This window comes from Odocoileus virginianus, chromosome 20 (assembly GCF_023699985.2).
Source record: "Odocoileus virginianus isolate 20LAN1187 ecotype Illinois chromosome 20, Ovbor_1.2, whole genome shotgun sequence".
Classification (NCBI taxonomy): Eukaryota; Metazoa; Chordata; class Mammalia; order Artiodactyla; family Cervidae; genus Odocoileus; species Odocoileus virginianus.
In genome coordinates this window covers 3,110,011-3,137,552 of record NC_069693.1, presented here as the reverse complement: position 1 = coordinate 3,137,552, position 27,542 = coordinate 3,110,011, and the positions used below count along the sequence as shown (strand labels likewise).

The window sequence follows — 27,542 nt, the reverse complement described above, 5'->3', positions numbered from 1 at the left end:
CGTCAGGGGACCCCAGGGCCCAGGAGGCTCCCGGGGACGAGAGGCGCTGCTCAGAGCTGAGGGCAGACCTCTCACAGGGCTCTCTCTTCCAGGGCTGAGTGTGGGCCTGAGGACCCAGGTGCAGGCTGGTGAGTCTGTCCCCAGGGCCCAGCTCCCTCCTCTTGTGGGGACAAGGGTCACCCCCAGGCCACGGGGAGGGGGACGGCAGCTCGGGGCTCATGGAGGGGGAGTCTGGGAGGTCTGGGCTGAGAGCCAGGGCCTGGGGGCAGACCCCTGGTGAGCCCACCTCTGATTTCCTTCCAGGGACTCCTCCCAAACCCACCATCTGGGCTGAGCCGGGCTCTGTGGTCCCCTGGGGGAGCCCCGTGAGCATCTGGTGTCAGGGGATCCTGGAGGCCCAGGCGTTCCGTCTGGATAGAGAGGGAAGAACAGTTCTCTGGGAGAGACAGAAAGTACTGAAACCCAGGGACAAGGCCCAGCTCGCCATCCCACAGATGACCGAGCAGCACGCAGGGCGCTATCAGTGCTACTATCTCAGGGGAACTCTCTGGTCAGACCCCAGTGACCCCCTGGAGCTGGTGGTGACAGGTGAGAGACTCTCGGGGGCCTCAGGCTCTGCCTCGGGAGGGGGTCTGCTCTCAGGGGATGTCCCTCTCACAGCCCAGCCCTGGGGGGCAGGGGAGAGCCCCACTGATCCAGCTGCCTCCTTCTCTCCTAGGACTTTACAACAAACCCAGCCTCTCAGCCCTGCCGAGCCCTGTGGTGACCTTGGGAGGGAACGTGACCCTGCAGTGTGGCTCCCGTCAGGGATTTAACAGGTTCCTTCTGACCAAGGAAGGAGAAAATGAGTCCTCTCGGACCCTGGATGGACAGCGGAGCCCCGACGGGCAGACCCAGGCCCTGTTCCCCGTGGGCCCCGTGAGCCCCGGACACGGGTGGACGTTCAGATGCTACGGCTTTAACAGGGACACCCCCCGGGTGTGGTCGGCCCCCAGCGACCCCCTGGAGCTCCTGGTCTCAGGTGAGGAAGTCCCGACCTGACCCCACATTTGTGCAGACAAGACAACGTACTGGGGTCTCTGCTCCCAGGGGAGCCCCTGTGAGGGGGGAGAGAGCGTGGTGCTCACAGGACAGACACACAGACAGAGATGGCGAGGCCTGGGGCCGGGCCGGGAAGGGCATCCACGGGGGACGCGGTCCCAATGACCCGGCGCCTGTCTCTCCCCAGGGCTGTCTGGGAAGCCGTCCCTCCTGACCCCGCAGGGCCCTGTCGTCACCTCTGGACAGAACCTGACCCTTCAGTGTCGCTCTGACATGGGCTACGCCAGATTCGCTCTGTCCAAGGAGGGGGGCCGGGACCTCCCCCAGCGCCCTGCCCGGAGGGCCCAGGGGGGGCTCTCTCAGGCCGACTTCCCCCTGGGCCCGGTGGGCACCGTCCACGGGGGCCGGTACAGATGCTACGGTGGACACAGCCTCTCCTCCGAGTGGTCGGCCCCCAGCGACCCCCTGGAGCTCCTGGTGGCAGGAGAGGAGCCAGCGGGTCAGTCGGGGGCCAGACTCTGCACAGGCCCCACCGGGGAGCCCCAGGGGTGATGCTGGGACCAGGGGGAGGGGTCCCAGGGAGGGGACAGAGAGACGGGGTGGGGGAGGGGGAGACTTGGAGAAACAGACGGCGCTGAGGGTCCAGAGAGGCCGCGGAGTCCCGCTCAGAACCAGGGCCGGGCCCGCACCCCCTTCCTCTCTGCAGGATGGCTCAGAGACAGACCCTCCCTCTCGGCGTGGCCGGGCCCCTCGGTGGCCCCGGGAGAGAACGTGACCCTGCTGTGTCAGTCGGGAAACAGGACGGACAGTTTCCTTCTGTCCCAGGAGGGGGCAGCCCATCGCCCCCTGCGCCTGCCCTCAACATACCAAGACGGGCGGTTCCAGGCCGAGTTCTCCTTGAGTCCTGTGAGCTCGGCCCATGGGGGCACCTACAGGTGCTATCGCGCACTCGGCACAGAGCCCTACCTGCTGTCACGGCCCAGCGAGCCCCTGGCGCTCCTGGTCTCAGGTGAGGCCCCGTCTGTCCGTCTGACTCAGCAGCTCGGGGCTCTGTGCCCTGGGAGGCCCCGGAGGTCGTGGAGGAGGGGGCGCTGATGGAGGGGCCCCCTGACGGAGGGGCCTGGAAGCCCGCCCCTGCCCCGTCCTCACTCACTGGGGTCCCGGAGGGTCTTGGGGAGGCCACAGGCCCGTGCAGGGCAGAGGGGAGTGAGGTGGGGACCCCGGGTCAGCCCGGCCCACCCCTTCCTGGGCTCATTCCCAGGACCCATGGGCCCAGCCCCCACCCTCGGGCCCCAATTCAACAACTGGGGAGTCACGGGGCTCTGTGCTCACGGGAGACAACCCACCCCAACGTGCTCTGAGATTCTCTGGGTGGACAAGGCCCCTCAGATCGTCAAGGGCCGGCGGGGAGTCAGGCAGAGATGGCGCAGGAGCCACAGGCTGCAGGGGCCTGAGGCTGCGGGATGGGGGGGGTCAGTCTGGGGAGGAGCAGGCCAGCCCCCACCCCATCCTGCCCCCGGGAGGCTCCCCGAGGAGGACACGGCCCACCCACAGCCTCCCTTCAGGACCCTCGGGCCCCCGACACCCTCCCCCATCACCGCGGTCAGACCCAGAGTGAGGACGAGGACAGCGTCCCCGTCAGGGGCTGGGCTCGGGGCCGCGTCCTCTCCCGGGAGGCGGGTGCCTGTGCCGGCGCTGACCTGTGCGCCCTCACCCCAGATTACGCGGTGCAGAATCTCATCCGGATGGGCCTCGCGGCCTCAGTCCTGCTGCTCCTCGGGGTCCTGCTCTGCCAGGCTCGGCACGACAGCGGAGGATCCCGAGATGCGGCCCGGAGCTGAGCACGGGGCCCCTCGGCACCTTCCGGAGCGCCCCAGCCCCCGACGCGAGCGTCCGGCCCGGGAGCTTGGAAAGAGCCTCTGACCCCGGGGGAGAGACGCGCCGCGGGGGCAGGAGGAGGCCCGGGCGTCCCGGGGAGGGGGTGCTGGGGGCTCGACCTCCGCTCACAGGGCCCCCTCCCTCCCTCCCGGGGAGGACGCCCCGACTCCGGGCTCCTCCCACTCCCGGCCCGAGGCGCATCCCAGTGGCAGGGGCGGGTCCTCACCCTGCAGGCCCGCATGCTCTGTCCGATCTCCTGGACGACATGAGCCTCATTGTTCAGGCCTGCCGTCTCTGGTGTGCGCAATGACTTCCATCCCTTCTCAGAAACAGAACGTCGTTTAAGTAACTGAATAAATGGGTGGAAGTGGGGCCCCATCTGGAACAGATGGATCCAGAACTCTTCCCTGAACCCCCTGGACCCCTGACGCCCTGCCCTCCTCGTCAGATGACACCCGTGTAGTTTCTCCAGAAACACTGTCAGTGCGATGGGATCCCTGGTGCTAGAAGTGACAATCAGGGCTATGCTGGTAAATGAGCTCAGGAATATATCGTTTTGTAAAGAGCACCGATATGGGGTTTCCCTGGTGGTGAAGAATCTGGCAGTCAATGCAGGAGACGCAGGTTCAATCCGTGATCCTGGGGGATCCCACGTGCCAAGGAGCAACTGGGTCTGTGGGCCGCAGTGACTGAGGCCAGCACATCCTGGAGCCCGCACACCGCCAGAGAGGCCAGTGCTTCAGATGCCCAGACGCCTCAGCGAGGGAGCAGCCCTGTTCATCACAACCAGACACACCCCTGTGCACACAGACCCAGCACAGACACAATCATCAGGCAATAAATTCTTAAAGAGCCCAGGCGTGTGAACTGTGTGTCTGCTTTGGTGCAAACGCTCTCCGTGGCCAACCTCCAGGAGCCCGGGTGAATGTGCTGAAGGCCGGGTGGGAAGGAAGGAGCAGGCTGGCTTTCCCAGAGGAGCGAGTCTGGTCCAGCCAGCCCCCACTGATGGCCCCATGCGCACAGATGTGTCCTTTGCAGTACGCGTCACATAGGATGGTCTCCACCTCAGTTTCATGCCCCAGGTTCCCTGAGATGAGATGCCCACCTCCTAGTTCATCTGTGAGAGAGGGGAGGAGAAAACGATGGAGGCGACAAGGCTGACTCTGACGAATCCCGCACATCACGGGCAGGCGTACTCATCACCCCCTCAACCTGGAGAGTCAGCAGCAATTCTCAGTGAAAAGTAGAGACACAGCGCTGGTCCACGCTTGCATAACCTAGAGGAAGATGCGTGCAGAGCCACGAGCATGCAAGCAGAATGTGGACACGTGGGTTGTTCCCAGTAGAAAAGGTTACAGAAATCACTTTCACCAAAATGAATGGTTTGGTGTATATATCTGCAACAGAATTTTATACAAAAAATTCACAAAGGTGGACTGCTAGAGTAACACAGATCAGTTTTCAAGCATAATGGTGAATAAGTGAAATAAAACTGTAGGAGTCCAGCCCATCACATCAAATTCAAAAGGCAACAACATGGGACTCAAATAAATAAAATAAGAAATGAAACAGGAGGAACAACAGCTGCTACCAGGTTCCCCTGGTGGCTTGGTGGGTAAGAATCCAGCCGCCAATGCAGGGGACGTGGGTTCCACCCCTGCTGCGAGAAGATCCCACACGGGCCGCAAATGCTGAGCCCACGGGCCCAGAGCCCTGCCCTGCGACAAGACACACCATCAAAACGAGGAGCCCAGGCACCGCAGCGAAGAGAAAAGCTGTGCTGAGCTCAGCACGACATGGGAAAAGCCCCTGGGCCGCAGGAAGACCCAGCACTGTCCTCTTTCGCTCAGGCATGTCCGGCTCTCTGCGGCCCCATGGACTGTAGCCCGCCAGGCTCCTCTGTCCGTGAGATTCTCCAGGCGAGAATACTGCAGTGGGTTGCCCTGCCCTCCTCCAGGGGATCTTCCCCACCCAGTGATCGAACCCAGGTTTCTCTCATTGCAGGCAGATTCTTGACCATCTGAGCCACCAGGGAAGTCCTGCACAGCCAAATCTAATTAATAATTGATTTTTTAAAAATTGATACCTCAGAAATACAAAAGTTTATAAGAGAGTACTAAGAACCACTGTGTGTTGACCAATCTGACAGCAAACTTAGAAGGGATGCAGGCGTCTCTAGAGACACAAGCCTGGCAGAACTGAGTCAAGAAGACGTAGACAGCCTGAACAGAGTGGCCACGGGAAGTGACACAGAATCTGTAACGTACCAATAAAAACTCCATGCAAAGCGAAGGCCAGAGCCGGGTGGCTGCATGGAGGAGTTCCACCAAACTGACAAAGAGGAGCTTATCCTGGCCCTCTTCAAACTCTTCCAGGAGACTGAAGGGGAGGAAACACTCCAAAGTCATTCTATGAAGCCACCGTCACCCCGATACCTAAACCAGACAAAGACACAACCAAAAAAGAAAAGTTACAGAGCAAAGCTGTTTATGAAAATACATGCAAAATGCACAACAAAATATTAGCTAACCGAATTCAACAACACACAAAAAGAATCACACACCAACTTGGATTCATACCAGGGTCACAAGGATAATTCAACATATGCAAATCAATCAATGTGAATCACCACGTCAACAAGAGAAAGGACAAAACAACATGGTCATCTTAATAGTTCAGGGAAAGCATTGATAAAATTCAACATCCATTCATCATAAAAACTCGCCAAAGTGAGTACAGAGGGAAGACATCTCAACATAATAAAAGCTATTTATCACAAGCACACAGTCAACACAGTACTCAAAGAAAAAAAGCTGAAAGCCTTTCTAAAACTCTGGGACAAGACAAGGACGCCCACTCTCAGCATTTGTGTTCAACATACTACGGGAAGTCCAGTCATAGCAATCAGACAAGAAGAAACAAGGATGCAACTTGGCGGCAGGAAAGAGGCAAAACCGCCCCGTATGCAGAGGACATGACACTCCATTTACAAAGCCCTAAAGAGTGCAGACACAAGCTGTCAGAACTGAGGGAGGGAGCACGCCGGTCTGCGGAGTGGGGCAGGCAGTGTGGTCTGGGCCTGCAGTCTCTGCGTGTGTGTGTGTGTAGTCAGTCGTGTCCAACTCTGTGAGACTCCACGGGCAGTAGCGCGTCAGGCTCCTCTGTCCCTGGGATTCTTCAGGCAAGATCAGTGAGGTGGGTTGCCACTTCCTTCTCCAGGGGATCTTCCCAACCCAGGGATCGACCTACATCTCCTGCGCTGGCAGGCAGATTCTTTACCCCTGAGCCGCCTGGGAGGCCCGCGTGCAGCCTACCGTCACTGCATTTCCCTCAACAGAAACGGCGCCAGACGCCTGCCTACTCTTCTCGTTCCTTCCCTGTGTGTGCAGGCGGGCTGTCAGGACGTCCCAGCTGGCACTGCTGGTGAGGAACCCGCCTGCCGGTGCAGGAGACACAGGAGACCTGGGTTCCGTCCCGGGGTGGGGACGGTCCCCTGCAGGAGGGCGTGGCAACCCCCTCCAGCATTCCTGCCTGGAGAGTCCCGTGGACAGAGGAGGCTGACGGGCTGCAGTCCACGGGGTCGCAGAGAGGCGGACACGGCTGAGCGACGCAGCACACAGACGAGTTAACTATCCTTTCTCTTTTCCATTTCTGGCCTCACTATGACACATTTCAGAAATTTTAATCAGCGCTTTACGCAAGATGGCAGGTCGGGAACTCCCAGCCCTCATCTCGCACAGACACACTCATAAACCGGGAGTATTTGGGCCAAAAGACTTTTATGCAAACTGCAGAATCCAGCTAGTGAGCTGCCACACCTCAAATGAGCAGAAAACCAAGAAGAACCACTTCGAAAGGATAAACAGAGCTGGTTCTGTGTCCCGGTCTCCCCTCCGGCAAGCACAGCTCAGCGCTGAGAGGACACCCCCTGGGCCCAGGCCCCATCCTCTCCGGGAGGACAGTGGGTGAAGCCACACCACATCCCCAGGCTCCGGGGCACTGCGGACCTCAGGCCTCAGAGACCACCTCACTGCTCAGCTCACGAGCGCTCCAGGCCGCAGACACACATGGGGCTGCAACGCAGGAAGAGAAGGGACGGGGCTCTGTGCGGCCAGCTCGGCCTCGGGGGTTAGAGGAGGACGGGGTCCTCAGACTTCTCCCTCAGGGCAGGGGCACAACACGGTGGGGGCACACCATCATCTCCCCAGACGGGAGGGCCGGGGAGCCTCGGGTCCACAGAAGACGTCTCCAAGGCTCCAGCATCTCTAACTGGGCTGGGGCAAAATCCCACCATAAGTCCGAGAGGAGGCGGCTGCTTCTCCCAGCGCACAGACACCAAAGCAGAGCCACAGAAACATCGAGAACCGGGAACCGTGACTCTGCCCAAGGCCGCAGAGACTGCAAGAAATCGGGAGATCTGAGAGCTCCCTTATTGCTGAGAGCCAACACCCGAGACCCTACCCCTAAAAAGGCCATGGGGGAGAAAACCCGATGGGCAAGGCGAATCAGGTTTTCAGGGGTTTCAAAAAAGTCAGCTCACGAGACCCTACCCCTAACAAGGCCGTAAGGGAGAAAACCTGATGGGCAAGGCAAATCAGGTTTTCAGGGGTTTCGAAAAGGCCAGCTCACGAGATCCCACCCATGACAAGGTCACAAGGAGAAAGCCTGACAGGCAAGGCAGATCAGGTTTTCAGGGATTTCAAAAAGCTGCCCCTGGCTCTCACCTTAAAGATGCTATCTGTCTTTCTGATGCCTGCCTCAATGGACTCTGACACAGGCAGGAAGGCCTTCCCCAATCTCTTCCCAAATAAGAATCAATTTAGAACTTTAATCAATAAGTTTCCCAGGTGGTGGTATTTTATGAGATTATTCAGGGTGAAAGGAGTGTTTTAATTCAAACTCCTTTGCTGGTAGTTTGTTAGCCAAATGCATTTATGCCCTTGGTACTAATATGCATGATTGCTTATAATATCCTAATCATAAAATGGCATAAAGAACCTGATTATATAAAAGCCCTAATAGACATAGAACCTTTTTAAGGGGTAAAGGAGTCCTATTAGAAAACATAAGAAAAATTATTCTATAGGTGGTTCTTGGGTTGAAATTTGCTTGCTGTGTTTTGCTTGCTGTGTTTTTGCTTTTAATGTGCTAAGGTTGTGTTATAGAAACCATTGTTAATATAGTTAAAGATCTAGAGAAATAAGGACTTAGCCCTAGTGTGGTAACAATGAGATGGTTGTTAATTGTCAGCCAGGAGTGCTAGGCAGAGGCTGCCTCACTGAAGCCGCAGAGTCTGTGTGGGGTAACCTTCTTAGATAAATGCAACTGACAACTTCTGCAGAAGGATTAATTTTTGTGTTAACAAGGTTATACTTCTACTCTGTACTGTTGCCCTATGAGACTGCTACCTTTCAGTTAAGGTTACCAGAGAAACAGAAAATAGGTTTATATTCACCTGACCTGCATAAAATGTTAATAGGCCCCAAGGCCAGAAGATAATGTACAAGACCCTCATAAACAAAGAAGTATGCAGAAAACACCCTGGTTTCGTGAAGGACAAGCTGACATAATGTTAAACTATCTTCCCCTTAGAAATGTACTAACTTAGGGTATAAAAGCTATGGTAAAAAATAAAGCATTGCCAGACTCTGCCAGACTCTGCACCCCACGTCTGGTCACTCTCTCTCTCTCTCTCCCTCCCTCACAGACTTGGCCCTATCAAGGCTAGTCTCACGTGTCTTCTCTCTCTCTCTCTCTCTCTCTCTCTCTCTTTTTCTCTCTCTCGCCAATGCCGTTCATCCCGAGGGTACCCCCTGGATCCTGCCGAGGCTGGACCCCGGCACCTTATTATGGAAGACAATTGTCCCAAAGCAGCTCAGTGAACTGATCTTCCACAAGGTGCCCAGAACACAGAACGGGAACGGACAGTGCCTTCAAGAAACGGTGCTGGAAGAGCGAGATGACAGCAGGCAGGAGGGGGAAGCTGGACCCTCAGCTCACACTACATGTGAAATCATCTCAAAACACAGCAGAGACTTAAACACAGGGCCTCAAACCATGAAAGAACCAGAAGGAAACACAGGGGGGGCCTTCGTGACATGGGTGTGGACAAGCGTTCTGTGGATATGGCACCAAAAGCACGGGCAGCAAAGACAGAGACAGACCCGGGGGGTCGGCAAATAAAACCTCCTGCCAGCACAGGAGACGGTCACAGGAAAGGCAATGGACGCAACGGAGAAGACGTGTGCAAACCACACGTCTGATAAGGGGCTACTTCTCCAATACACAAGGAGCTCACTCAACTCAACGCAAAGTAACAACCACCGGTCTTTAAACGGGCAAAGGACCTGAACAGGTGTGTCTCAAAAGACGATGCCCAGACGACCAAACAGGACGTGGGAAGGTGCTCAACATCCACCAGTCCTCAGGGGAGCACACATCAGAGCCAGTGAGATGTCACTGCATGCTGGGGTCCAGCCTTGGCAGGATCCAGGGGGCACCCTCAGGATGAATGGCATTGGCGAGAGAGAGAGAAGACACGTGAGACTAGCCTTGATAGGGCCAAGTCTGTGAGGGAGAGAGAGAGAGAAAGAGACAGAGAGAGAGAGAGAGAGAGAGAGAGAGAGAGAGAGAGAATGACCAGACAGGGGTGTTTGCAGGGTCTGGCAGAGTCTGGCAATGCTTTATTTTTTATTGTGGCTTTTATACCCTAAATTAGTACATTTCTAATGGGAAGATAGTTTGACATTACATCAGCTTGTTCTTCACGAAACCAGGGTGTTTTCTGCATACTTCTTTGTTTATGAGGGTCTTGTATATTATCTTCTGGCCTTGGGGCCTATTAACATTTTATGCAAGTCAGGTGAATGGAAACCTATTTTCTGTTTCTCTGGTAACCTTAACTGAAAGGTAGCAGTCTCATAGGGCAACAGTACAGAGTAGAAGTATAACCTTGTTAACACAAAAATTAATCCTTCTGCAGAAGTTGTCAGTTGCGTTTATCTAAGAAGTTTACCCCACACAGACTCTGCGGCTTCAGTGAGGCAGCCTCTGCCTAGCACTCCTGGCTGACAATTAACAACCATCTCATTGGTACCACACTAAGGCTAAGTTCTTATTTCTCTAGATCTTTAACTATATTAACAATGGTTTCCATAACACAACGTTAGCACATTAAGAGTAAAAACACAGCAAGCAAAACACAGCAAGCAAACGTCAACCCAATAACCACCTTTAGAATAATTTTTCTTATGTTATCTAATAGGACTCCTTCACCCCTCAAAAATGCTCTGTGTCTATTAGGGCTTCTATATAATCAGGTTCTTCATGCTATTTTATGATTAGGATATTATAAGCAATCATGCATATTAGTACCAAGGACATAAATGCATTTGGCTAACAAACTACCAGCAAAGGAGTTTAAATTAAAACACTCCTTTCACCGTGGATGATCTCATAAAATACCACCACCTGGGAAACTTATTGATTAAAGTTCTAAATTGATTCTTATTTGGGAAGAGATCGGGGAAGGCCTTCTGCCTGTGTCACAGAAATTAGGGAGTAGTCCATTGAGGCAGGCATCAGAAAGACAGATAGCATCTTTAAGGTGAGCGCTGGGGGCAGCTTTTCGAAATCCCTGAAAACCTGATCCACCTTGCCTGTCAGGATTTCTCCTCGTGACCTTGTCATGAGTGGGATCTCGTGAGCTGGCCTTTTCGAAACCCCTGAAAACCTGATCCTCCTTGCCTGTCAGGTTTTCTCCCTCATGGCCTTGTCATGGGCGGGATCTCCTGTGCCGGCTCCCGGCAAATGCACGTGTTAGAGACATTTGACTGCTAGGAAAAAGACAAAGACAACACGTGCTGCCAAACGCAGAAAAAAGAGAACCTTGTGCGTGGTCGCTGGGGACACAGTCGGTGCAGCCACTGTGGAAAACAGTGTTGAGTTTCCTCAAATTCTAAATCTAGAACTACCTACCATGCAATCCAGCAATTCCACTCCTGGGTCTGTATCCAAAGAAGATGCAGCCAGGACCTCACAGACGTCTCTGCACCCATGTTCTGCATCGTTGTTCCCGGTAGCAGGACGCGGCCACAACCTGGCTGTCTGTCAAGAGATAAAGGCACACAGAAAATGCCATACGCACACAATGGAGTCTCACTCAGCCTTTAAAAAAGGGAATCCCTCCTTTTGAGACGACATGGGTGAAGCCGGAGGACATTATGCCGTAAAGTAAGGCAGACAGGCGGGGAAACGCAGCAGGAGCTCCCTGACCTGTGGAATCTAAAACAGACTCCGAGAAACAGAGAGAATGGTAGTCACCAGAGGCCAGGAGCCGGGGTAAGCGGGGAGGTGTGGGTCACGGGGAACGACGTTTCAGGGACGCCGCGAGTAAGTCCTGGAGACCTGATGGGCAGCGACGTGACTAGAGCTGACCATGCTCTGGTGTAGACTCAATCCTGCTCAGAGGGAGCAGACCTCGGTGATCTGCTGGAGCTGATGGACACGCTAATTATGATTAGCATGACTGCAGTACCTATTTCACAGCGTAGACAGAAATCAGAACGTCAAGCTGTGCTTGTGAAACAGATACAGTTTTTGTCAATTATACCTCAGGAGAACTGAAAGGGTTTTCTTTCATTTAATTACACCAGGCACTGGGGAGTTATTCCATTTCTGATCTTAGGCGCTTGCTCTCATGCTTAAAATACGTTTTACATTTTTATTTCTGAACATGTATGCATTCTCCTCCTCCTCTAGAAAAGACAGTGTTCTAACGGTACATCACTGAACCCTGGGTACTCGTATACACGTGTGTGGGCGTGCGCACGTCTCTGTGCACACGTGTGGGTGTGTTTGTGCGTGCAAGTGTGTGTCTGTGTAATTTTCCAAAGCTCATTTCGGCCACGCGTTCCTCTCTGTTGCACCTCACTGTCTCTCTGCCATCTCTGAGTATTGCTTCCCGTGTGAAAACTGTCAGCATCTAAGAACGTGCACCTCTGGAAAAGCCATCTTTCACGCTCATTCTCTTTTTATCAACTTACTTGAGAACACTTCCTGTTTTCAATCAAGCATGTGACTCAAGTACTAGGAGAGGAAAATGCTTGTCAAGGTTAAGGAGTCCAGGCCCCCAGGGCCCTCCTTCTCTCTCAGGACCTGGCAGGTGAGAGGCTGAGGCACGGCCTATAGTGGCAGCGGTGCCAAAGCTCCTGGAAGCTGGGGATGTGCTCTGCATGAAGCTCTGGCTTCCACCCCTTGCAAGTACTCCGACTCACGGGAACTCTTCCTGATGACATTGCTCCAGTATCCTTTCAGTTCAGTTCAGTCACTCAGTCGTGTCCCACTCTTTCAACCCCATGAATTGCAGAATGCCAGGCCTCCCTGTCCATCACCAACTCTTGGAGTTTACTCAAACTCATGCCCATCGAGTCGGTGATGCCATCCAGCCATCTCATCTTTGGTCATCCCCTTCTCCTCCTACCTTCAATCTTTCCCAGCATCAGGGTCTTTTCTAATGAGTCAACTCTTCGCATGAGGTGGCCAAAATACTGGAGTTTCAGCTTCAGCATCAGTCCTTCCAATGAACACCCAGGACTGATCTCCTTTAGGATGGATTGGTTGAACCTCCTTGCAGTCCAAGGGACTCTCAAGAGTCTTCTCCAACACCACAGTTCAAAAGCATCCATTCTTCAATGCTCAGCTTTCTTTATAGTCCAACTCTCACATCCATACATGACCACTGGAAAAACCATAGCCTTGACCAGACGGACCTTTGTTGGCAAAGTAATGTCTCTGCTTTTTAATATGCTATCTATGTTGGTCATAACTTTCCTTCCAAGGAGTAAGCGTCTTTTAATTTCATGGCTGCAGTCACCATCCACAGTGATTTTGGAGCCCCAAAAAATAAAGTCTGACACTGTTTCCACTGTTTCGCCATCTATTTCCCATGAAGTGATGGGGCCAGATGCCATGATCTTAGTTTTCTGAATGTTAAGGTTTAAGCCAACTTTTTCACTCTCCTCTTTCACTTTCCTCAAGAGGCTTTTTAGTTCCTCTTTACTTTCTGCCATAAAGGTGGTGTCATCAGCATATCTGAGGTTATTGATATTTCTCTCGGCAATCGTGATTCCAGCTTGTGCTTCATCCAGCCCAGCGTTTCTCATGATGTACTCTGCATATAAGTTAAATAAGCAGGGTGACAATATACAGCCTTGATGTACTCCTTTTCCTATTTGGAACCAGTCTGTTGCTCCATGTCCAGTTCTAACTGTTGCTTCCTGACCCGCATACAGGTTTCTCAAGAGGCAGGTCAGATGGTCTGGTATTCCCATCTTTCAGAATTTTCCACAGTTTATTGTGATCCACACAGTCGAAGGCTTTGGCATAGTCAATAAAGCAGAAGTAGATGTTTTTCTGGAACTCTCCTGCTTTTTTGATGATCCAGCAGATATTGGCAATTTGATCTCTGGTTCCTCTTTTTCTAAAACCAGCTTGAACATCTGGAAGTTCACAGTTCACGTATTGCTGAAGCCTGGCTTGGAGAATTTTGAGCATTACTTTACTAGCATGTGAGATGAGTGCAATTGTGCGGTAGTTTGAGCATTCTTTGAAATTGCCAGTATCCTTTAGCGCCCCCTTTTGGTGGGGGGCAGTCTGCTTCTAGTGGGGCTGCTCATTCTCTTGATGATCTGCGTTTTCTATAGGAAGTACTTTCAGGACATATTTAGGGCGTCAGTCCGGTCTGCCTTGATTTTTTTTTTTTTTTCAATTGAAATTTAGTTAGAATAAACTGTTTCAAATTGTACGTTTCAGTAGGAAATACTTTTTAAATTTAACCTTCAGTTTCTCTATATGAAAGGTCAAGATACAGATGCTACTTTTGAATATGTAGTGAATTAGCCCACCTGTTGACAGCTGCGGCACGCAGGCTCTCCGTTGCAGGGTGCGGGGTCTTTGGCCGAAGTGTGCCGTGTCTGGATCCCTGACCCCTGATCGAACCCTAACCCTCAGTAAGGAGCGCCGAGTCTCAGTCACGGGCCCAGCAGGGCCGCCCTCGGGTGTCACGTGTACATACACGTGCCCCAGCCCTCCCCAGGTCGGTTCTCCTCAGGAAAGGAGGCTCCGTTATTCCTGTCTTCAGCCACTGCTGTCTGTCGTGAGCTTCTTCGCATCTGACACAACAGACACCACACTGGCCCTCAGCACAGTCCCGCCTCTCCTGAATTGCCATTTCTGCTCTCTCTGCTGCATTCCGGAACATTTCCTCAATGCTATACTCCACCTTTGCATGTGGCCGCTCAGCTGTCTTCCTGACTGCCTGACTTTTTTTAACGTGTTGAATCTACTGGATCGTTCACGTCGAAAATGTTTGACTCTTTTCAGTAACTGCCTGTGTTATGCCCGATGTCCGAATCCCCGAGCGGGAAGAGAGAAGATCTCCAAGACAATGCAACTCCCAAAAAGGGACGTTTATTGCTGACTCGAGTCAGGGCTCCTGCCGCATCCAACGCAGTGGTGCGGGGTCAGAGAGCCTCGAGCCCCAGCTGTTACACAAACTTATAGGGTGAGCACACGCCATTGGTAGTTGGTTTAAGCAGATTGGTTACAAGTTTGCAAAGCAGTTTCATTGGTCAAACACACTCAAAACTTTCATGCACGCGCGCGGGACTTTCCCACGGGTGTCCGCCCCATTCCTAATTGGCAAACAGTGGTCAGTGTTAAGCTGATTGGTTGTATCCAGGTGGCCTGATAATCTTACCACCCGGAAGTAGGAAGGCCTACTCCTAATCTAAGCTGCTTGCCACGGCGTTACTTCTGCTCACCTCACATTCCCCCTGTCTGTTGTTCAAGTAAAGGAATCTTCCTCTTTTCCATTTGGGCCACTGGACTATAAGTGGACCCAGGAGGGTAGAAATTAAGGTGGTCAGCCAGGGGGAGCGTTGAAACCAAGACTCAAACCATCTCTGCTGGGCTTCCCGTTCCCTCTTTCGTTGCGCCAGTCCCTCTCTCGCTTTTGCCATAGATTCTCTTACCACTCTCGGATGGTCTGCATAGAAACAACATTCTTTTCCCAGAGCCGCGCAGACCCCATGTTGGAGAAAAATCAAGTCTAATCCTCTCCTATTCTGCAAGACCACCTCAGACAAGGGAGTCAAAGACTTCTCCAAGTGACTGACTGATTCTTCTATGCGAGTTATATCTTCATCTACAGCGGCTCGCAGGGAGGAAAGCCATTGGCCTTGCAGAGATAGTGAAGCTATTCCTGTCCCTGCTCCTGCCAGCCCAAGACTGAACAAGGTTGCTATGGTGATCGCACTGATTGGCTCTCTCTTTTGTCTTAGCATTTCCCGGTCCCAATGTGAGTACATAACCTCTTCAGAGTGGTATAAGATTTTTGGCATCACAGCAACCAAGACACAGAATTCTTGACTCTGGTTAAAAACCTTCACATTTAAACATGGGGTTAGCCCAGTATGTGAACAAATCCACCAACCCCCAACCTCTGGCACAATTCAATTTTTGCCATGTCTTATAAGGGGTGTTACGCGCCCAAAAGAGTGCGAAGGGAAGGAGAGTCACCCAATCCCCGCCAGTCTCTATTGCCAACTTTGTCAAAGTTTCTTTCAGGGTCCAATTCATTCTCTCAACCTGTCCTGAGCTCTGGGGATTATATTCACAATGTAACTTCCATTTTGTCCCCAGACCTTGGGCCAGCCCTTGTACAATCTGGCTCACAGAGGAAGGTCCGTTATCAGAGCCCACAGTCACTGGCAGCCCGTACCTAGGCACTATCTCTTCTAAGATCTTTTTAGCAACCACTATTGCTGTCTCTCCCTTAGTGGAGAAGGCTTCTACCCACCCTGAGAAGGTATCTACCAGAACCAACAGATAGCGATACCCGTACTTGCCTGGCCTTACCTCAGTGAAATCTATCTCCCAGTGTTGCCCTGGCTTTTCCCCTCAGTACCTCGTTCCCATGTGCTGCTTCTTCTCTGCCCTCATCAGCTGGCATGCTTTGCAAGCCTGAATTATCTCTCGTACAGTTGCATTTTGTCGAGGGAACCTCAGGCAGGCCGTCTGGAGAAGTGTTAGGGTAGTTGTGTGCAGGTGTTCACACAGGTGATGACCCAGGGTGGCAGGCAATATCAGGTTGTTGTTTTGATCTCAGTACCACCCATCTTTGTCTCTGTTTGGCCAGTCCCACTCCTGCCGTTTCTGCCCAGGCCAACGGGTATTTATGGACCCACGGTTGTACATCTGGTGCTATGACCTCTGAGGGTTTAGGTGCAAAAAGTCTGTATTCATCCCTTAAGGCTAGGGATAAGACATGCCTCGGCTGTCCAAGTCCATCCGTGACTGACATTCCCCCAGGGTCAAAATGGATCTGAGCATTAACTTTAGTCAACAAGTCTCTCCCAAGTAGAGGGGCTGGGCATTCTGGTATCACCAAAAACGAATGGGACACCTGGTGGGTCCCCAGATTTACTTTCCATTCTGTGGTCCAACAATATCTTTTTGTCCCCGTGGCTCCTTGCACCAAGCTGGTTTTCTTAGACATTGGTCCGAGTTTTTGATTTAAAACAGAGTGTTGGGCGCCAGTATCCACCATGAAGCCAATGGGTTTCCCCTCCACATGTATGGTTACCCAGGACTCGGGGAGGGGTGCCGAGCCTTGACTCCCCAGTCCCCGTCTTCCCCCGCATATAGAACTCGAGTTCCAGGGCAGATTCTCTCTCTCTGGGTCGTACCTCTCCTCAGGTCCCTCTTAGGGCACTCGTTTTTCCAGTGCCCCTGTTCTCTGCAGTAGGCGCACTGATCTTTCTTTAGGGCCTGCCTCTTTGGTTTCTCTTTTTCTCTCGTCCAGGGGTCTCGAGGTTCCCTCAATTTTGTTCCGGCCTTCAACCCCGCAAAAAGAATCTGGGCTAGCTCCCCCTGGTTCTTCCGGTTTTCCCTCGTTCTATATTCTCTATCTTCCTTCCTGATCTTCTCAGCTGATTCCCTTTCCTCCCGTCGAATTCGTTCTTCCCTTTCTTCTGGGGTCTCCCTATTATTAAATACCTTTTCAGCTGCTTTCAGTAAATTCTGTACTGTCTGTTCTCCCAATCCCTCTATCTTTTGTAATTTCCTCCTAATACCTGGGGCTGCCTGATTCACAAACGCTAACAGAACTGCAGCGTGTGACTCCTCAGCCTGGGGGTCCATAGGTGTATATTGCCTGAAAGCTTTCATCAGCCTCTCTAGGAAGGCTGCCGGGCTCTCAGTGGGCTCTTGCCTTACTAAATTTACCTTCGCCAGATTTGTCGGCTTCCTAGCTGCAGCCCGCAGGCCAGCCATCAGAGTCTGGCGGTACACTCGGAGACGCTCCCTACCTTCCACCCGCTCAAAATCCCAGTTAGGCCGCAACAGAGGAAACCCCTCGTCCATGAGATGAGGCTGGGCGGTTGGCCTCCCGTCGGCCCCCGGGACCCGTTTCTGCGCCTCTGCCAGGATTCGCTCCCGTTCTTCTGTGGTGAAGAGCACCTGTAACAGCTGCTGACAATCGTCCCAGGTGGGGTTGTGAGTGAACAAAATGGAATCTAAGAGGCCAATGAGGCCTTGGGGCTTCTCTGAGAAAGGAGGGTTTTGGGTCTTCCAATTGTACAGGTCACTCGTGGAAAAGGGCCAGTACTGATAGGTTCACTCTCCGTCCAGGTTAGCTGGTCCCACTCGGATGGGGAGCGCCTGAACAGTGGATGAAGGTAACTCTGGGTCCCCAGGGTCTTGCCCACCCCTATCTCCCCTAGTTCTCCCCCGGGTCCCCAACGCCGGTCCCCCCTCATGGTCGGTTCCCGTTGGCCCTCTTAATCCTCTCGGTTCACCCGTGGGAGCTTCTCTCCTCGGAGGGAATTGCAAGGAGGGCACATAAGGCGGAGGCCTCATCTCCGTTTCTAGGTCTATCAGGTTTGGACAAGATGATTCCTGAAAGACTAGTTTTGGGTCCTCTTTCTTTTTGGTTTTCTCCGGGGGGGTCTTCATCACCAGGACCTGTGAATTAGAAGAGCTAGGAGGTTTGTGAATGAAAGGTTTTAACCACTTAGGCGGATCTTCCACTAGATCCTGCCAAACCATGACATAGGGAACCTGATCCGGATGGCCCCAGGGATCCGGAGCCATAATCTTCTCCTTCACAGCCTGTATGATGGACGGTTGGAAGGTGCCTTCCGGAGGCCATCCAACCTGGAAGGTGGGCCACTCTGCAGAGCAAAAGGTTATTAATTTACTTTTCTTGACTAGCAAAGACAAGTTATAGGCCCTGGACCTGAAATCCGAAAAGTGGTCAGTCATGAGGGAAAGTGGAGTAGATTCCCCCTGACCCATGGTCAAAGAATAAATGGTAGGGAAGAGAGAGAGAGAAGAAGTCACTGAGAACGAACACCAAAAATCCTACCGGGAGTGGTGGCGGCCAAGAGGTAGGGCTTATGGTATGCTTCTGGAACTGTTTATGTGCCTGCGTCATTGCACGGAAGTTTTCTTGCTGGGGGCGGGCACCCTAGGGGCTTCTAGCCTGTTCCATGACCCCCTTATCCTCTCATGGGAGTCTTCAAGTGGCAGGTGCCCTAATGGCCTTTAAGTGCCTGACCCGTGCCCACACAAAGAATTTTAGGCCACGTCCTCAGTTAAGGATGTTAAAGGAGAGTTTAGGCTCACTTATTGTAGGGCCTTCAGAGTCCGCCAGGGTGTAAAAGGAGAATAAGTCAGAAAAGAGAGAAGAGAACGATGCACCAGAAGAGAATGAGACCAGAGACAATGCTGGCACACACACAAACACGGAGAGCTGAAGACAAACACACGGACAGACAAACGTCGGCCGACAACACAGCGCTGGGTTTTCGGGGCCCCTGAGTTTTCTTGCCCCCCAGTACTAGGTTCACCTTACCGAATGGCGTCCACTGCTCACCAGACTCGGGCTCAGGAGAGGAACTCTCCTTCCCGCAGAGCCAGCTGCCTTCCAGCGCGCTCACTGGCCTCGGTCTTGCACCGGCTGGAACGTCCAGTCCGTTCCCAACCCTCTATAGGAAGCTTTCTCCTGCGCCAGATACGTTCCTGCTTCCCAGCAGGGCCTCGGATTTACACTAGACGTTCCTGCCTGAGCACCGGTGCTATTATCTATCCTTCCCCTCTGTCCTGGAAGTGTTCTCTTCCCCCGGTCAAGGGATCCCGGATGAGCCCCCAAATGTCATGCTCAATGTCCGAATCCCCGAGCGGGAAGAGAGAAGGTCTCCAAGGCAATGTAACTCGCAAAAAGGGAAGTTTATTGCTGACTCGAGTCAGGGCTCCTGCCTCATCCAACACAGTGGTGCGGGGTCACAGAGCCCGGAGCCCAAGCTGTTATACAAATTTATACGGTGGGCATAAGCAGTTGGTAGTTGGTTTAAGCGGATTGGTTACAAGTTTGCAAAGCAATTTCTTTTTTTTTTTTTCCATTTATTTTTATTAGTTGGACGCTAATTACTTTACATCATTACAGTAGTTTTGTCATACATTGAAATGAATTAGCCATGGATTTACATGTATTCCCCATCCCGGTCCCCCCTCCCACCTCCCTCTCCACCCGATCCCTACAAAGCAATTTCATTGGTCAAACACACTCAAAACTTTTGGCGCTCACAGGACATTCCCGGGGGTTTCTGCCCCATTCCTAATTGGCAAACAGCGGTCAGTGTTAAGCTGATTGGTTGTATCCAGGTGGCCTGATAAATCTTACCACCCAGAAGTAGGAAGGCCTACTCCTAATCTAAACTGCCTGCCACGGCGTTACTTCTGCTCGCCTCACAGCCTGTTCTTCTACAAAATAATCCACATGCTTGCCTCCCTTTATGTTTCTGTGAGGATGGGTCCCTCTCTGTGTCCACACGGGTGGACCTCCCTCTGACCCCGAGATGATTCCCGCTGCCGGGGCCACACCGCCTACCTCTCCCCGCTTCACTGTGGTTCCCTCTCCATTTGGGGAACTTTTCTTCCGCACTTGTCTGTGGTTTCGTGTTGCAGAAACACTCTCCAGGAGCACATCTCAGCGTCAGGAGCAGGGGAGGCTCTGGGTGGGCACCACACTCGCCCCCTTGGGTGCAGTCTGAGCCAGCAGCCCGTCACGTCCACCCTCTCCTGTCACCTCGTCTGGAAATTAACCGTGAGGACGGCAGCAAGAGCCCACGGCCCCTCTGAGGGCTGGGGTTCGGGACAACATGCAGAGGAGGAAGCTCAGGCGCAGAGAAAGGGCACCGTCGCTCCAGGTGCCATGAGCAGCGGGCTCACGTTTATAGGAACATCTGTTCCCACCACAGTGAGAGCTCTGACCCCAATCAACACCCCCGAAAGCCTGCAGGTGATGGCAAGACCGGAGGAGCCTGTGCCCAAGGACCCCGGGGCCCCGAGGAGGCAGGAAGCCCCCGGGGGCTTGTTCCCAGGAAGGTGGGCTGGACGGTGATGGGGTAAAGAGAGACGCCCCTGAAGGGGGCTGTGATGGGGGGATCCCCACTCCGGGGCAGGGGAGGAGTCAGTTTCCTTCCTGACTCCCTGCGCGTCTCCTCTGGGCTCTCGGCCACGCGGACTCCACTGAGCCCCAGGGAGATGCTGAACGTGTGTCCCTCATAAAGGACAGACTTGTGGACACACCGGGGAAGGAGAGGGTGTGCGGAATAGAGCAGCATGGAAACACACACAGAGCACGTGTGAAACACAGCGCCGGGGACGCGCCGTGTGACTCAGGAGCCCACACAGGCGTCTGTGACAGCCTAGACGGGTGGGGGGGTTCCAGAGGGAGGGCCACGCGACACATGTGGCCCGTCCATGGTGATGTGCGGCAGAACCAGCACCATGCTGTGAGGAACCATCCTCCAATTAAAAAACGACGCGTCTCTGGGGATCTCAGCCCCAAGGGCAGCAGGAGCCGGCATCCTCCCCGAAGCATCTCCAGGGCCTGGTGACCCGGCCACAGTGAGGAACCCCAGGGACCTGCTGATGGAGGGGCAGAGGAGGAAGCAGACCCCGAGGCGAGGCTCGCAGAGGGAAGGAGCCTGGCCATCCTCATCTGGAAGGGGCGTCTCAGGAACACACTGGGACTGTCATGGGGACGACACCAGGCTTTCAAGAAGAGGCTGTTCCCCTTCCTGCGGGGAGGCTGATATGACAACCGCGTGACAGGAAGCCCCAGCCTTGGAGAGGACACACCCTGTGCTCTGTCTGTCTGGAGGGCACCCAGGTCTCCTCCATCCTCACGGCCTGGACCGCAGGGAGGAGACGCCATGGCCCCCACCCTCCCCGCCCTGCTCTGCCTCGGTGAGATGAGGAGGGGCAGGGGAGCCCTGGACTGGAGGGACCCCCCCCCCCAGCCAGCCTGCTCCATCAGGGGACCCCAGGGCCCAGGAGGCTCCCGGGGACGAGAGGCGCTGCTCAGAGCTGAGGGCAGACCTCTCACAGGGCTCTCTCTTCCAGGGCTGAGTGTGGGCCTGAGGACCCAGGTGCAGGCTGGTGAGTCTGTCCCCAGGGCCCAGCTCCCTCCTCTCGTGGGGACAAGGGTCACCCCCAGGCCCTGAGGAGGGGGAGGGCAGCTCAGGGCTCATAGAGGGGGAGTCTGGGAGGTCTGGGCTGAGAGCCAGGGCCTGGGGGCAGACCCCTGGTGAGCCCGCCTCTGATTTCCTTCCAGGGGCTCCCCTCAAACCCACCATCTGGGCTGAGCCGGGCTCTGTGGTCCCCTGGGAGAGCCCCGTGACCATCTGGTGTCAGGGGCCCCTAGGGGCCCAGGAGTTCCATCTGGATAAAGAGGGAAGCTCAGTCCCCTGGGACAGACAGAAACCCCTGGAGCCCGGGGACAAGGCCAAGTTCTCCATCTCACTGATGACTGATCAGTATGCAGGGCGCTATCAGTGCTACTATCTCAGGGGAACTCTCTGGTCAGAGCGCAGTGAGCCCCTGGAGCTGGTGGTGACAGGTGAGAGACTCTCGGGGGCCTCAGGCTCTGCCCTCGGGAGGGGGTCTGCTCTCAGGGGATGTGCCTCTCACAGCCCAGCCCTGGGGGGCAGGGGAGAGCCCCACAGATCCAGCTGCCTCCTTCTCTCCTAGGACTTTACAACAAACCCAGCCTCTCAGCCCTGCCGAGCCCTGTGGTGACCTCGGGAGGGAACGTGACCCTGCAGTGTGGCTCCTACTGGGGATTTAACAGGTTCCTTCTGACCAAGGAAGGAGAAAATGAGTCCTCTCGGACTCTGGATGGACAGCGGAGCCCCAACGGGCAGACCCAGGCCCTGTTCCCCGTGGGCCCCGTGAGCCCCGGACATGGGTGGACCTTCAGATGCTACGGCTTTAACAGGGACACCCCCCAGGTGTGGTCGGCCCCCAGCGACCCCCTGGAGCTCCTGGTCTCAGGTGAGGAAGTCCCTTCCTGACCCCACATTTGTGCAGACAAGACAACGTACTGGGGTCTCTGCTCCCAGGGGAGCCCCTGTGACGGGGGGAGAGAGCGTGGTGCTCAGAGGACAGACACACAGACAGAGACGGCGAGGCCTGGGGCTGGGCCGGGAAGGGCGTCCACGGGGGACGCGGTCCCAACAACCCGGCGCCTGTCTCTCCCCAGGGCTGTCTGGGAAGCCGTCCCTCCTGACCCCACAGGGCCCTGTCGTCACCTCTGGACAGAACCTGACCCTTCAGTGTCGCTCTGACATGGGCTACGCCAGATTCGCTCTGGCCAAGGAGGGGGGCCGGGACCTCCCCCAGCGCCCTGCCCGGAGGGCCCAGGGGGGGCTCTCTCAGGCCGACTTCCCCCTGGGCCCAGTGGGCACCGTCCACGGGGGCCGGTACAGATGCTACGGTGGACACGGCCTCTCCTCCGAGTGGTCGGCCCCCAGTGACCCCCTGGAGCTCCTGGTGGCAGTTGAGGGGCCAGCGGGTCAGTCGGGGGCCAGACTCTGCACAGGCCCCACCGGGGAGCCCCAGGGGTGATGCTGGGACCAGGGGGAGGGGTCCCAGGGAGGGGACAGAGAGACGGGGTGGGGGAGGGGGAGACTGGAGAAACAGAGACGGCGCTGAGGGTCCAGAGAGGCCGCGGAGTCCCGCTCAGAACCAGGGCCGGGCCCGCACCCCCTTCCTCTCTGCAGGACTGCTCAGAGACAGACCCTCCCTCTCGGCGCGGCCGGGCCCCTCGGTGGCCCCGGGGGAGAACGTGACCCTGCTGTGTCAGTCAGGAGACTGGACGGGCACCTTCCTTCTGTCCCAGGAGGGGGCAGCCCATCGCCCCCTGCGTCTGCGCTCAACGTACCAAGACGGGCGGTTCCAGGCCGAGTTCTCCTTGAGTCCTGTGAGCTCGGCCCACGGGGGCACCTACAGGTGCTACCGCGCACTCAGCATAGACTCCTACCTGCTGTCACAGCCCAGTGAGCCCCTGGTGCTCCTGGTCTCAGGTGAGGCCCCGTCTGTCCGTCTGACTCAGCAGCTCGGGGCTCTGTGCCCTGGGAGGCCCCGGAGGTCATGGAGGAGGGGGCGCTGAGGGAGGGGCCCCCCGAGGGAGGGGCCTCGGAGCCCGCACCCCGCCCCTTCCTCACACACTGGGGTCCCGGAGGGGCAGGGGGGCAGTGGGAGGGTCTCAGGGAGCCCACAGGCCCGTGCAGGGCAGAGGGGAGTGAGGTGGGGACCCCGGGTCAGCCCAGCCCACCCCTTCCTGGGCTCATTCCCAGCACCCATGGGCCCAGCCCCCACCCTCGGGCCCCAGTTCAACAACTGGGGAGTCTCAGGGCTCTATGCTCAGGGAAGACAGCCTGCCCCAGGGCGGTGTGGGAGTCGGAAGATCTAATACCCACTCAGGTCATCAAGACTCGCTGGGGGTGGAGCAGAGATGCTGAGGGGGCAACGGGAAGCACAGGCTGCAGGGGCTCCGGGCTGCTGGGTGAAGGGCCATGGGCCGGGAGGGGGTCGCTCAGCCTGGGGGAGCAGGCCTGCGGAGGGGGGAAGCCCCACCCCCACCCCCTTGCTGACCCCCAGGGTCTCCAGGGATCAGTGCCCACCCTCAGCGGGTCAGGCCCGCAGAGAGGGGAGCAGGCTCTTGGGGAGGTGGTCGAGGGTCCCGGGGACAGGCTGAATCTGCCCCCGGTTCAGGCGCCTCTGGAGACTCTGATGAGGACCCCCTCACCCTCACCACGCCCGGGCGTGGGCCTCAGCTTCTCCCAGAGTAAAAGGAGAGGCCCGTGGCCCAGACTGTAGACACCCGGGTTCTGACCTGGGTGTGGCCCCATCGGGCGAGGAGGTGACGGTGGGACCTGTCCCCTCCGCTGCAGCGCGGTGATGGCGTGGGGGGGGTACCCAGAGGCCCCTCACGCAGCCCGCCCCTCCCCCCGCCCCCGCTGAGGGGCGGGGACCAGGGAGGACCCTCAGCTCCAGCTGAGACCCTCGGGCAGCCCCCTCAGGCGAGGGGCCCCCAGAGCAGGAAGCTGGTGTCCTCCTGGGGGCCAGCTCAGGAGGCGCTCAGGGCGCCCACGGCCCTGGTTCCAGTCCCGGCTCTGCCCCGTCCAGGCTGGGTCACCAGGGCCGTGATCTCCGTCTCTGTGCCTCAGTTTCCTCGCCTGTAAAACGGGTGGGATGGGTTGGAGATGGAGGCACAGACCCCAGCAGGAGTCCGCACAGAGCAGGTGCTCAGTCAAACGGCATCGCTGGCTCACTCAGACGTCTCTGGTGCCCCAGGCCTCACCTGGTACCCGAGTGTCCTCATCGGGGCCTCGGTGACCTTCGTCCTGCTGCTCCTGGTCCTCCTCTTCCTCTTCCTCCGACACCGGGGTCGGGACAGACGCAGGAACTCGGGTGAGTACGGAATGGGGTGACTGGCTCCCTGGAGGCCTTAGGGCATCAGCCAAAGGGAAACCTAGGACATGGGAACAGTCAGCTTAAATATTTTTTTTCCACAGTATGGAGGGTCCTTAAAAACTAAAAACAGAATTATCATATGATCCAGCAAATTCATCGCTGGGTATATGGTTGAATAAAATGAAAACTAATTTGAAAAGACACACACAAAAAAAAGATACAAACATTCCAATATTCATATAGCCAATTTACAATAGCCAAGGTATGTCAGCAACACAAATGTCCAGCAAGAAATGAATGAATAGAGAAAATGTGGTGTGTCTGTGTGTGTGTGTACCCACATATACATACAATGGAATCTTACTCAGCCGTGAAAAGAAGGAAACTCTGCCATTTGCTACAGCATACATGGACCTAGAGAGTATCATGCTTACTGAAATGAGTCAGAGAAAGGTAAATGTTTTATGACATCATTTGTACATACTGAATCTGGAAAATAATAGAAAGGCATGTATATGCAAAACAGAAACAGACTCCTTGATATAATGGTTACCAGTGGGGGACGGGCAGAGGAGGGGTATGAACTAAGAGACACAGACTACTATGTACAAAATAAATAAGAAGGATACACTGGATAGCACAGGGAATGTAGCAATTATTTTTTAATAACATTAAATGGAGTATAACCTATAAAAACATTGAATCATATGTTGTATGCCTGAAACTACTATATTATAAATCAATGATATTTCATTAAAAAATTTTTCCAGTTCTCAAATCTAAAAATCTAGTGGAAAAAAACACCCACTGTCAGCCCACGTGCACTAGCCATTTCCCTCCTTCTCAACGTCATGAACTGAAACACGCACCACGAGCCCAGGCTGCCTCCTCTCCTCCAGAATCCCACGTGGAGGGCGGGGTCACCACATCCCCGGGGGCAGAGCCTCTGTCCTGGGACCCAGCCCAGGCCGAGGCTGACTTCCAACCTCCCACAGGGGCCGCAGACCAAGGGCCTGAGGACAGAGGCCCGCAGAGCAGGTAACCCCCGCTCCGACACCCCCAGAGCCCCCCACAGCACCCCACCTTCTCCCCCTGACACAGCATCTCCTCCTCAGCTCCAGCCCAGCCACGGACACCCAGGACCAGGCCATCTGTGAGCAGGAGAGGCGGCGGCCCGCGGTGGGGGGCACAGAGACTTCTGGAGGCAGTGGGGGGACGCTCAGAAGGGTGGGGGACCACACAGCACGCACCCCGGGGTGCAGGGCGGGGGCTCCAGCCCTGAGGCTCTCGGAACCCCGCCCAGCTGTCCCCCTGCTCTGCTTCAGATGCTGCCGTGAGCGACGCACAGTCTGAGGTGGGGCTGCAGCTGGACCACCGGGTGAGACCCCTGCTCCCGTCCGTCCACCACAGACCTCCTGGTGCCAAACTCAGCCCAGCGCACGCATCGCTGTGCTCACACCCCAGCTCCAGCCGCGCCCACCCTGACCCCTCCTTCCTGCCTGCCGTGACCCCAGCCTCCCCTTGCCCTGTGACCTCACGGCCCCTCCTTCGGGGCGCCTTTCCCAGCTCCGTGTCCTCTGGCTGAACTTCTGGTGTGGGGGTGCAGCCCCAGGTCTCAAGAGGACACGTGCATCAGTGGACCGCCCGCACACCCCAGGCCCCCCTCCTTCACCCCCCAGCAAAGGGCATGGGAGTGCGGGCACAGGAAGGATGGACAGACGCACAGCACATGGATCCCTCGTCTCTGGGCCCCCAGGCACCCCATCTCACACACCTTCCCCCCTCTCCCGCAGGCTGCCACGTCCGAAGCCCCCCAGGATGTGACCTACGCCCAGCTGAACCACTCGACTGTCAGAAGGGGGACGGCTGCACCCCCCGGCCCCCCGGTGGGGGAGCCCCCAGCAGAGCCCAGTGAGTACGCTGCTCTCGCCGTTCACTAGCCCAGGAAGGACCTGGACCCCAGGCTCCAGGGACCAGATCTCAGGGACCCCAGGAGGCACGGGAGCAGCCAGCAGTGGAGATCACCTAAAGACCAGCAGCCAGTCCCTGGGCTCCTAACAGACCACCTGGGGCCCCGGGACCCTTTCGGGTCAACCCTCAGAAGCAGCATCCTGGACCCCCAGTGGCCCAGCAGTTAAGAATCTGCCGGCCAATTCAGGGAACGCGGGTCTGACCCCCTTGGCTGCCGGACAGCTGAGCCGAGGGGCACAGCTGCTGCCCAAGCCCTGTGCCCAGACCCGGTGTTCCTCGCGAGGAGCCAGCGCGCGAGCAGGCCGTGCACAGCCAGGCGCCAGCCTCCACTCGCTGCAGCCAGAGCGAGCCCACGCACAGCAGGGAAGACCCAGCACAGCCGCAAATAAACAAGTCACTAAAGACTGAACGGCGTGTTTCAGTTTCCTTAAAAAAGATAATTAATATCCTCATATCTTATAAAGAAGGCAACAGACTTCTCAATTATCAGTGATTTTGAAAAAGATCAGCAAACTACTCCAAATGAAGGCAGGAAGAGGGAAACAACAATGACAAGGGCAGCTACTACCGAAGACAGACAAAAAGGAGAGGAGAGTCAGAAAAGCCAGATAGCGTCATCCTTTAGAACGTGGATCACACTTACACATCCTAGGCACAATGAGCAAGTCAAAAAGAGAAGGCATTGCTTTACCGTCGTCAGGACACTACGGCAGGTCCTTCAGACTTTAGAAAGACAAACACTTCATTGAAGGACAGTTTTATGCTATTATAATAGAAAATGTAGATGACACAGACCAAACTCTCAAAAATAAAATTTATCAAAATTA

The 27,542-nt window shown here is 55.4% G+C and overlaps 1 protein-coding gene and 1 long non-coding RNA gene across 9 annotated transcripts in view; one reads left to right on the top strand and one right to left on the bottom strand.

Annotated features, from left to right (window-relative positions):
• Nucleotides 1-27,542, top strand: LOC110124627 (leukocyte immunoglobulin-like receptor subfamily B member 3). 5 transcript variants are annotated; one of them, XM_070450280.1, is made up of 11 exons: nt 21,121-21,234; nt 21,391-21,426; nt 21,602-21,886; nt 22,018-22,320; nt 22,529-22,840; nt 23,049-23,351; nt 24,625-24,741; nt 25,740-25,782; nt 25,860-25,897; nt 26,070-26,122; nt 26,538-27,542. In XM_070450280.1, the coding sequence occupies exons 1-11, from the start codon at nt 21,201-21,203 to the stop codon at nt 26,682-26,684; spliced, it is 1,671 nt and encodes a 556-aa protein (XP_070306381.1). In that variant the 5' UTR covers nt 21,121-21,200; the 3' UTR covers nt 26,685-27,542. The 5 variants fall into 5 exon arrangements, with proteins under 5 accessions (XP_070306380.1, XP_070306379.1, XP_070306381.1 ...); XM_070450281.1 differs by lacking the exon at nt 22,529-22,840; XM_070450279.1 differs by lacking the exons at nt 21,121-21,234; nt 21,391-21,426; nt 21,602-21,886; nt 22,018-22,320; nt 22,529-22,840 and adding exons at nt 1-588; nt 719-1,021; nt 1,229-1,540.
• LOC139029786 (uncharacterized) overlaps nt 3,749-27,542 on the bottom strand; it is a 41,473-nt gene continuing 17,679 nt past the window's right edge. For 2 of the 4 annotated variants that reach the window (XR_011481985.1, XR_011481986.1), the window contains exons 2-5: nt 24,632-24,802; nt 19,871-24,506; nt 10,897-11,025; nt 4,298-5,354 (exon numbers count right to left, since the gene is read on the bottom strand). This is a non-coding gene — a long non-coding RNA (uncharacterized lncRNA). Of the gene's footprint in view, nt 4,037-4,297; nt 5,355-10,896; nt 11,026-19,870; nt 24,507-24,631; nt 24,803-27,542 lie in introns of those variants that run through there. The other 2 variants (XR_011481988.1, XR_011481987.1) reach the window with 2 other exon arrangements.

Bases quoted from the DNA above. Each gene is read 5' to 3' on its own strand.
- LOC110124627 (XM_070450279.1), top strand. From the start codon at position 219: ATGGAGGGGGAGTCTGGGAGGTCTGGGCTGAGAGCCAGGGCCTGGGGG. The intron at 24,742-25,739 runs GTGAGTACGGAA...AACCTCCCACAG, and splicing joins GGACAGACGCAGGAACTCGG to GGGCCGCAGACCAAGGGCCT. The intron at 25,898-26,069 runs GTGAGCAGGAGA...GCTCTGCTTCAG, and splicing joins CACCCAGGACCAGGCCATCT to ATGCTGCCGTGAGCGACGCA.